At 31.6% G+C, this 9,599-nt stretch overlaps 4 protein-coding genes and 1 long non-coding RNA gene across 5 annotated transcripts; 3 read left to right on the plus strand and 2 right to left on the minus strand.

The window, feature by feature from the left end:
- The first annotated feature begins 83 nt into the window (after positions 1 to 83).
- LOC133039278 (uncharacterized) lies at positions 84 to 1,841 on the plus strand. Its single transcript, XM_061118134.1, has 2 exons — positions 84 to 785; positions 1,524 to 1,841. The coding sequence occupies exons 1-2, from the start codon at positions 489 to 491 to the stop codon at positions 1,839 to 1,841; spliced, it is 615 nt and encodes a 204-aa protein (XP_060974117.1). The 5' UTR covers positions 84 to 488.
- A 139-nt stretch (positions 1,842 to 1,980) lies between these two features.
- LOC115695308 (uncharacterized) lies at positions 1,981 to 4,958 on the plus strand. The gene is made up of 8 exons (XM_061118135.1): positions 1,981 to 2,923; positions 3,021 to 3,113; positions 3,240 to 3,428; positions 3,534 to 3,818; positions 3,921 to 3,986; positions 4,094 to 4,204; positions 4,301 to 4,591; positions 4,749 to 4,958. The coding sequence occupies exons 1-8, from the start codon at positions 2,546 to 2,548 to the stop codon at positions 4,956 to 4,958; spliced, it is 1,623 nt and encodes a 540-aa protein (XP_060974118.1). The 5' UTR covers positions 1,981 to 2,545.
- Positions 4,959 to 5,224: 266 nt separating this feature from the next.
- On the plus strand, positions 5,225 to 5,747 carry LOC133038857 (uncharacterized). Its single transcript, XR_009688405.1, has 2 exons — positions 5,225 to 5,273; positions 5,371 to 5,747. It is a non-coding gene; the product is annotated as an uncharacterized LOC133038857 (long non-coding RNA).
- A 906-nt stretch (positions 5,748 to 6,653) lies between these two features.
- On the minus strand, positions 6,654 to 7,846 carry LOC115717710 (uncharacterized). Its single transcript, XM_030646690.2, has 2 exons — positions 7,606 to 7,846; positions 6,654 to 7,521 (listed from the first exon to the last, which is right to left on the minus strand). Exons 1-2 carry the CDS (start codon positions 7,748 to 7,750, stop codon positions 6,707 to 6,709), a joined length of 960 nt encoding a protein of 319 aa, XP_030502550.2. The 5' UTR covers positions 7,751 to 7,846; the 3' UTR covers positions 6,654 to 6,706.
- An 86-nt stretch (positions 7,847 to 7,932) lies between these two features.
- LOC133039279 (uncharacterized) lies at positions 7,933 to 9,142 on the minus strand. The gene is made up of 2 exons (XM_061118136.1): positions 9,008 to 9,142; positions 7,933 to 8,593 (listed from the first exon to the last, which is right to left on the minus strand). Exon 2 carries the CDS (start codon positions 8,587 to 8,589, stop codon positions 7,933 to 7,935), a length of 657 nt encoding a protein of 218 aa, XP_060974119.1. The 5' UTR covers positions 8,590 to 8,593; positions 9,008 to 9,142.
- Between the last annotated feature and the right edge of the window lie 457 nt (positions 9,143 to 9,599).

The raw sequence follows: 9,599 nt of genomic DNA on the forward strand, positions 1-9,599 counted from the left end.
ATTGCATTCTTTTTACAAAAATATGGTGCTGTCATTTATATATGATAATGTACCGTTTTTTATACCGTTTTCAATTTAATTCATTTTTTTTTTTTTTAAATAACTGGATGGGACGTGTGATGTGTGATGACGTCATCACATCACGTCCTGCACGTCTTCCATGTTGCAGTGTTCAACTGTTCACGCGCCACTTTTTTTGCATGTGTAATTCAAATTATGGACGGTTTTAGAGGATTGTAATCATTTTTTTTTTATTTTTATATTCTATTTTACCATTTTTATGGTTTTTTAAGTGTTTGTATAAAAGGAAAGTAAGTTTGTTTTATAAATATTCATTTTGAGCTTTTCTTTTCTCTGTTTTCGTTTTATACAGAGTATAGGGGTTAGGGTTTCTTCTTCTTGGGGTGGTTTATTTTTGTATTAGCAAGAGAGTTTGAGTGCATCATTTTCGTTTATTGCCTTGTTATTATCATCTGTAAACCTAAAAAATGGTTAAAACTCGTTCCTCAATTTCTCCTTCGCATTCTGTAAAGGTAGCTGCTGATAAGAAGAAAATGGAAAATGTCTCCGATGATGGAGATCGTGATGATTCTGATCGTTCTGGTGGTTCTGGTGGATCATCGGATGGTAGCCGTGGCTCGGCATTGCAAAAGAGAAAAAGAGTTGTTGATAAAGTGAAGAAAGAAGATGTTCGAAATGTGAAAAAGATGAAGCAAGTTGCTGAAGATTTGCCTGAGGATTATGATAGTGAAGACTTGGAGGTTGAAGTTCGTAATGATTTGAAGGTATTTTTATGATTTTTAATTTTTTATTTGGTTGTATTGGGTTTACGATTTTTAGGGGTTTAATTTATTTTTAGATTTTATAGTTTATTGTTTTATGTTTTTAAATGTTTTTGATGTTTGTTTGTAATATTTTTTTTGGTTTATATTGTAGTCGGTTTTTATTTGTGGGTTTTTGGGTGTTGTTTTTATTTTGTTATTTTTCATGATGTTTGTAATCTATTTTGTTGATTATAGGTTTGATTATTTGTTTTTAGGTTACTGTTTATGTGTTTTTTTGGTTTATTTGTTAATTTGTTTCGATTTTGTTTATTTAGGTTATGTTTAAGTTTATTTTGTTTTATTTCTGTATGGTTATGGTTTATTTTTGGGTTTTAGATTTTTGATGGGTATTTTTCTTGTTTACTATGGAAAGTTTTGGCTTACAAATATATTTTCTGTTTTTGTTTATTATAGGGTTTGATTATTTATTTTTAGGTTATTGTTATTGATTTTTTAGTTTATTTGTTAATTTTTTTTCGATTTTGTTTATTTAGGTTTATGTTTAAGCTTACTGGTTTATTTTTGTATGTTTATGGTTTATTATAGTTTTTTAGGTATTGATGTGTATTTTTTTTTTTGTTTACAGTGGAAAGTATTGGTTTACAAATTTAAATGATTATTGTATCCTGTGAAGTTGTTTATTGATGCTTATTTTTAGTTTAATGTGTGGATTTCTTTGTATATCATTTTTTTTTACAGGAATGGGATTTATATTTCAAGCCTGGTGAAAAGATTCAGGGAAAAGTGATGTTATTCCCTAATCAGGATAACATTGTTGTCAAAAATATTAATTCCAAGTTGACTAAAGATCAACGTAAGTTGTTTCGTGATACTTGTTTTGGTTATTTTTTGGATAGCCATCCTGTTGGTTTTCAGTCTCAATTAGTTCATAATGCCTTACATAGGGAGGTATATCAGAAAAATGAAAAAGAAATGTGGTTTAAGTTTGGTGATGAGAATTTCAGATTCAGTTTAGCTGAGTTTCTTTGTTGTTTACAGTTTCTTGTGTGTTGGTGATGCCGATTTGAGTAAGTATACACACGGAGAAAATGCTTTTGTTGATCGATATTTTTGTGATCGGACGGTATTGTTAGTCTTTGTTGAGCATAGGTTTATGTATAGTGATTTCAAGTCGGATGAGTATCTTTGTGAAGATGGCTGTTTTGTACCTTGTTACTAATTGTTTGATTAGTAGTGTTTACTCAAAAAAAGTTCCTGTTGAGATTTTGAACATAATTGGGGTTGATGAGTATGGTAGTTTTCCATGGGTTATACCAGTGTTTGAATTAACTTTGCACAATTTAAAGATTGGTCTGAGGGGTGTTATGAAGGGAAAAGGTGTTGCTAAGCCTCTTGCTAAGGTTAAAGGGAAACATTTGGAAAAGGGTCCTCGATCTTATAAACTTCCTGGTTTACCTTTTGCATTTTTGGTTTGGTTGTATGAAACCATTCCTTTGTGCTTGAAGGCAAAGTTTTGTTCCTATGATTCTGGTAAACCATATAGGTTTTGTAGATGGAAGAGTATTGGAAATCCTAATTCAAGTGAAGTTGAGAAGAAAGTTCTATCTTCAAATAAGGTATTTTTTATATTTTGTAAATTGTTTATTTGTTGTTTTTATTATATTTTGTAAACTAATTATTTTTTCTTGTTTTGCTAGCTGAAAGGAAAACATATTGTGCCTACTGAAGATGAAATAAAAGGTTTATTGGTGCTTACTGGAATGGAGTTTATTGGCCGAGAAGAGTCAGATGATGACTTTGATGATGTTCCATTCTCAAAGTTTAATGTTGATAGAGTTGGATCTTCTGGTGTACAGAAGGAGTTTACTGGTGGGTTTGATGTCGATGGTGTGATGCGTAAGATGAAGGAGTTTATTTCTAGGCAAAAGAAGACTGATGAGTCTATTGAAGTATTGAATAATGTGTTGGAGGGTAGATTCAAGGAGTTGCAGTTAAGTCTTCAGTCGTATATTGACTCAAAGATCAGTGAAGGCTTGGTTTTTTTTATGGAATTGAAGTTTAATGAGTTGAAGGAAGCTATTGAAAATGCAAAAATTTCTAAAGATGGAAATGATAGTCCTGATGAGAGCGATGGCAAGGTTTGATTATGTTTATTTTATTAGTTTATTAGATGTTTCTTTGTTTTTTCATATGTTATTTTGATTTTGTTGGTTTTTTCTTTTTTTTTGTTGCAAGAATGATGATTTAAATGATGTTGAAGTTTTTGATGTGAAAAGTCAAGATGCAATTGAAACTGTTGGACTCGATGAGAATATCCAATATACTCAGGTTATTATTGTTTTGTAAACTAGTATATTGTTTTTTGTTTATTGAATATTTTTTGTTTTTTGAATATTTTTTATTTATGTTATTAATGTTTTTATTGTTTAATGGGTTTTTTTTATTTTTTTGTAGGTTTTTAATGATGATGCTCCTTCATTTGATATTATGAGTTTTATTTCTAGTAAACCTGATTGGTTTACTGAAGAAAAAAAGAATACTGATAAATTGAATGATGAAGAACAGGTTGTTGATGATCATGGCCTATTTAAGGATGTTGTTAAAAAATCTAAGGAGGATGAAGATGATGGTGGTGATGACCAGGCAAGTTTATTTATTTTTTAGTTTTTTCATTATTTAGATGATTTGTTACTATGTTGGTTGTTGTCTCTGTCAAATGTTTTTTATGTTTGTTTTGTATATTTGCAGGGTTTGGGGGGTGGTGATGCTGTTAAAGCTATTGGTTCAGATGGGACAAATAAAGACAATGTTGAGGGAAAGAATACTGAAGAAGCAAAAGATGTTGCAGATCGGAGTAATAAAGATAATGTTGAGGGCAGAGCAGTTGATGTAGATGCAAGTGTAAATGATGTTGAAGGTGTTTGTAGTAAGGGAAAGTTGTTTGATAGTCAAGGCACTGAGGATAGTATCACTGTGTCTGCTTTGGAGATTATAAATGAAAAGATTGATGCCTATGAGGGAAGCATTAAAAAGGTTTGTCATTTTTTGTTTACTGTATACTTTTTTGTTTATTTAGTTTATTTTATATTTTGAATCATTTTGTCATGTTTAATTATTTTTATTTTTTGTTTTTAGGATAAGTCTTTAAATAAATTAGAGGCAACAAATGCTGATGTTTTATCTACCTATGGGTTGGACAAGGTTTGTTTACTTTTTTTTTTTTTTAATTCTTGATTATGTTCTGAGTATTGATTTTTGGTTTACTATGTTTACATATTTTTTGTTTTTTTTTTGCATGATATTTTAAGACTGATGTTGTTGGTGTTGAGAAGAAGCATGGTTCTCAAGAAAGCTTTTCTGTATCTACCATGGAGGTTGTTAATGATCATTTGGTTTCCTATGAAGACAGTTTGAAAAAGGTTTATTTTTATTTTGTTTATGTTATTTGGTAGTTTATTTTTTTTTTCTTTTCACTTACTTTTTTTTTATTTGTTTGTAATTGTTTTGAATGCTAGGGAAAGTCTATAAAATTGGAGGAAGAAACTCCTACAGTTGGAAATAGAGAGAGGAAACCTAGTTACGTATACAACGGTCCGTATGCCACGAAATTTGGTTCAGGTAGTATTGGTAAACCAAAAGGTGGACGTCCTGGATCATGTGCTTTTGGATTTGGCTTTTTCAATGTGATTGATGATGTGCAAGCTAAATCTTTTGATCCGTGGTTTAAGATTGGGTTTAATGATAAAAACAAAGTGAAGAAGTTTAAAGAATGTCATAGGAAGCTTAAGGTTCCATTGGATTTTGTGGTTTGTCAAATTGATGATAAGATGTGGTTCTATGATTTGCTTTGTTGGGAAGAACTTGTCATGCTCGGTTAGTGTGTTATTATATATTTTTTTTGTTTATTGTATACTTTTTCTGTATATTTGTTTATAACTTTGGATTGTTTTATGTTTATTGCAGCATATTGATGTTTGTTTCTACTATTTGAGAAAGAAGTTAAAGTATGACCAGTCTGTGAAAATTTCTGGTAATACTACTGATTGCTTCTTTGCTTCTCAAATTTTTGAATTATATAATGAGTTTGTTGCAAGTGGTGAAAATGTTGATTCGGTTAAGAAGGATTCTAAGGCAGTTTGCATACATAGCGGGTTTTTATATGTTATGCAATAAACCACAGTGGCCGAGCTTGATTTCGTACTAATGCCTGTTAACGTGATTGTTCTTGCTCATTGGATATTGTGTATTCTTGACATTAAGATGAGATGCTTAAAAGTGTTGAATTCTATGAGGTTTGGGAGGTACAAGAACAACTCAGAGAGTTTTGTTCGTGCATTTGCTGTAATAATTCCTATCTTACTTGTCACATGTTAATTTCTATGAGGGGAGAAAAGATATTGACGGGAGTAGTAAGCACCGGCAAGGTAAAAAAGATATCGATGCGTTTGATATTGTCGTGGTTGATAATTTGCCACAACAAGAGGATAGGTAACTATCTTTGTTTTTTTTTTTATATTTATGATTCTATGTTATTGTTTATTTTTTGTTATCTGACAATTGCTATGGGTTTATTTTTGTGATGTAGTGATTGTGGTGTTTTTATCATAAAGTATGCTCATTTCTTCATGCATGGATTGATTGATAAGATTCCTAAGAAGTTGGACATTGCATTCACTCGGAAGAAGTTGTGTGTTGATCTGTTTGTTCATGCAAAGAAGAAGGAGTTGGGTGGGTACGAGTCTACTTCGGAGCATCCAGGAAGGATGCCATAGTTTTATGTAATAGAACAACATGTTGGAAACCTAGTTTACATTTTTTTGAACTTTATGTGTATTTTTATGTCATGTTGTTTTGTTTTTAGGTTTATGTTTGTGTTTGTTTAAGAAACTGTTTGGAACAGTAATATTTTAGGAGACTCTTGCCTATTTTAATTTTGAAGTAACCTTTTGGTTTACTGGCACAGTATGTTTTGCAGTTTTTATGTTATGTATTTACGTGAGACAATATGTTAATTTTTTGGATTTAGAATTTAGTTTTAGTGTTCTGGCATTTTTTATGTGATTTTTGTTTAATTTTGTTTGATCTTATAAACCAATGACATTTCTGTATACCATTCTAAGTGATATAAACCAATGTGATGGTTTATTAACCTTTAAAATGGTTGTAAATAAATTACAGTTAGTAACTGTTCATATATTTGGTAACTGTTCATATATAGAGGAGGAAAAAAAAAAACTTACTTGAATCTAAGCGAATTGTAATCATTTTATTAAAAGTTTGTATTAATACATTGAAAAGCTTTATCAACTAACAATTATCATTGTAAATTGTTTTTGTATACTGTCTATTTAGTAACCATGTTTGATGCTTACCAACATTTATTCATTTTACCTCAGGATCTTATGATCTTTTTCTTTTTCTTGGTGGTTTTAGTACTGGGTCATTTTTACATGATCTTTTGTTGTGTCCTCTCTGGTGACATTGACCGCATACCACTTGTGCTTTTGCTTCAAGTCCATTTTTGTATCGTTGTTTCTTTGGTCTTCCGGCAGCTCTCTTATGTTTAGGTGGGAGGACTACAATATTTCTTATTAAATCTGGTATATTCCATGATGTTGCCTCACCTAATGGGAGTATACTGTCTTCATATGTTGCCATAAAAGCTTCTTTCGTGTAGTAGTATGAGCAATATTTGTAGCAAGACAGGTTCCTTTTGCTTAGTACAGCCATTGCATGAGAGCAAGGCATTTCATCATATTCAAATCGTTGGCAGCTGCATGTTTTATTCTCCAAGTTTACTATGTGAGATCTGTTGTTGTCGTGTACTTGGTATACCAGAAGGTTTCTTTGTTTCAACTTCGTATTAATCAAGTAAACGATTATTAAGTTTACAACAGAGTAAATATGTTTGTAAGCAATTTTTATTTTTCTGTATACATAATTACCTTGTACTTTAAACTCATATCTCTTTGTTTCTTTAATGTTTTTTCAGGTATTTTTGCCAGTGTTGTTGTAGTTTTTTGGGCTCTATTCTTGTTTTCCCAATACCATCTTTGCACCAATGAATGTAGGCATTCTAGTAGAGTTGCGATGGGTAGGTCTCTTACTGCTTTCAAGGCTGCATTGACTGATTCGGCAATATTTGATGTCATTGTTTTGTATCTCCTGTTCATGCCATATAGTCTTGTCCACTTTTCGACACCAATTTCATTCACCAAGTAATCTCTTATTCTTACATCTATATTGTCCAAGTCTTGCATGCTCTTTTCAAAATCTTCTATGTTGTAAGCTTTAGATGCACTATTAAATGCAATCTTGAGCTCATCACCTCCTTTTTTGAATTTCATTTTTATATTCTTCATCAAATGGTAACAACATACCCCATGCATTATATCTGGAAAGGTCTCTTTTACTGCTTTTAGTATACTCTCATGTCTATCTGATACGATGCATTGACCTTCTCTTTCGCCATAAGTTTCCTTTATTTTGTGAAGAAACCATTCCCAAGAGCTGTCATTTTCGGAATCTACTACTGCAAATGCAAGTGGGAATATATGTCTATTTGCATTTTGTGCACTTGCTATCAACAAAGTGCCTCCATGTTGGTTTGTCAAAAAGGTTCCATCTGTGACTATTATTGGTGTACAGTGTTGCCAACCTTTTATTGAAGCACCTACTGCAAAGTATAGATATTTGAATTTGTTATCTTCATCTGTTACTAGGTCTGTGATTGTTCCTGTTTCAAAAGTAACCAATTAGTTTATAGTATAAATTCCTATATAGCATATTAGTACTTTATGTTGATGAAGTATTTTATTACCTGGGTTTGATATTTGCATCATGTATAAAATTGATGGTATCTCACTGTATGATTCTTGTGGGCAGCGACGAGCATCCACAATTGCCTTTTCTCTAGCTCTCCATGCTTTTTGGTAAGATATAGAGACACTGTAATCATCTGCCATGTCATCCACAATTTCTGTTGGAGTGTAATCTCTTTTTGGGTTTACAAACTTGTTTTTTATAACCTTTCCAACCAGGTTGCTTGTAGCTTGAGGATGGTCTCCGAAGTGATGTCCAATGAACATGTATGAGTATGCTCTATTTTTCTTATGATAAACATGTCAGTCTTTCCATGTTTTGATGCTCAGAATGTCCGGTTGCGGTTATCATCAATACGTACTAGTTTATAGTCTAGTTTTGATGATCTTTTTACCTTGAAAGGTTGATTGTATCTTATTGAGTGAAGGCTTACTGCTTGTTGGAGGGTTTCCTTGTTTGCAAAAACTTGGCCAATGTGTATTTCAGCAACTTGAGGATTTAAAATTATTTGATTTTCTTCGGAGCTTTCTTCCATCGATATTTGAGTTTGTTCAATCACATAATCTGCCATCTTTGTTGCATATTCTGTTCTTGTTGGTAGCAGTTGCCTTGTTTGTAAACTAGTTTCCCCATTGTAGGTATAGTTTACTCTATCATTGTGTTCATTGTCGGTTGTGGATGTTGAGATGTTAACACAGATAGGATATTTGGTCTCATCATCATTTTTCCTTCGTATTTGTTCATAAAACTTGCATCCACTATTGTCTTTGATTCTTATTGGTGGTATGCCTTCAGTTACTTGAAATTGAAGATCAATCGTATATTTGTTTCTGTCCAAATTCAAAGCTTCGTATACTATGTGAGAAAGCTCATAATGTGAACAATCTGTTGGAATTAGTATACCTTCGACTTCATAATCAACGTATGTTGTTTTGTCAACCCAAGTTCCATTGTAAAAAAGAATCACTGTTCTAACATCCATATTCCTGCGTGATTTGTTTAGTTTAATCATGTTAAGTATTGTATACAGTAAACATTATGTATATACAAAAATAATAAACATGTAATAGGTGTGATGTTCATAAACTAAATTTTATATTTTTTATAGTAAGGTTTATATGCAGTTTTACTAATTAGATGACTATATGTTGAACTATAATGTTGGAGCGATTACAATTACGAAGGTTTATAGTGTACTGTATTTTTTAAAGTACTTAGTATTGATTAGTTTACTATCAGTTATGATTACAACTGGTAAACTATCTGATTAGTACTGATTAATTGTCAAATAATCATGTTTAACAGAATTAACAAACATGATGGATTTTTAGGTGTTTTCAGGAATTGGAAGGTGTAATGTGTTATAAGCAGTAGTATGTATCGTAATGTATAATAGGTACCTTATTCAGATTTAGTTTTCGATGTTGTAGTTGACGGACTTCTTCTTCTTCCTCGAAGCAACGATTTCTGGTTTTTCGATTTTTTGTTTGTTGTGATCAGCTCATAGGTTTATTGATGGATTGAATTGTAGGTCGAATTAGGGAGACGATGATTTGCTTGTTGTATACAGCAACAGTTTTGAGAGATATGATGATCGATTCTCTAATTTTCAGATTCGTCGAGATCTGTATTTTTCCGTCAATGGTGTTTTTTCGTTCAAGGTTGGTTTGGTTTCTGTTTTTCGTTTTCGTGTATTATTCTTACGGTATTTATAGATTTCTGTTTTAAACAGTAGAACCACGCGCAGAGATGGCCGAGAAATATGGAATTGTGGGCGCGTCTCCTTCATCGCCGGTGGTTCCAAAATTATTGAAGCTAATCACGGTAAGCTTGATGACGTGTCACGGCATACAAATGCATTGTTTTCATTTAACGTTTTTTCTGTAATATTAATGTATATAATGTATATATATAAAAATTTCCCTAAATTATATTCCAGATTTTTATTATTTATTTTTTTTTTTTGAGCTTGCCTAAAAAATTTGAATACTT

Source organism: Cannabis sativa, chromosome 6, assembly GCF_029168945.1.
Source record: "Cannabis sativa cultivar Pink pepper isolate KNU-18-1 chromosome 6, ASM2916894v1, whole genome shotgun sequence".
Classification (NCBI taxonomy): domain Eukaryota; kingdom Viridiplantae; phylum Streptophyta; class Magnoliopsida; order Rosales; family Cannabaceae; genus Cannabis; species Cannabis sativa.

Coding starts and splice junctions, on each gene's coding strand:
- LOC115717710 (XM_030646690.2), bottom strand. CDS start 7,750: ATGGCAGATGATTACAGTGTCTCTATATCTTACCAAAAAGCATGGAGA. Junction 7,522..7,605: donor GATGCAAATATCAAACCCAG/GTAATAAAATAC, acceptor CTTTTGAAACAG/GAACAATCACAGACCTAGTA.
- LOC133039278 (XM_061118134.1), top strand. CDS start 489: ATGGTTAAAACTCGTTCCTCAATTTCTCCTTCGCATTCTGTAAAGGTA. Junction 786..1,523: donor AAGTTCGTAATGATTTGAAG/GTATTTTTATGA, acceptor TTTTTTTTACAG/GAATGGGATTTATATTTCAA.
- LOC133039279 (XM_061118136.1), bottom strand. CDS start 8,589: ATGGATGTTAGAACAGTGATTCTTTTTTACAATGGAACTTGGGTTGAC.
- LOC115695308 (XM_061118135.1), top strand. CDS start 2,546: ATGGAGTTTATTGGCCGAGAAGAGTCAGATGATGACTTTGATGATGTT. Junction 3,429..3,533: donor ATGATGGTGGTGATGACCAG/GCAAGTTTATTT, acceptor GTATATTTGCAG/GGTTTGGGGGGTGGTGATGC. Junction 4,205..4,300: donor ATGAAGACAGTTTGAAAAAG/GTTTATTTTTAT, acceptor TTTGAATGCTAG/GGAAAGTCTATAAAATTGGA.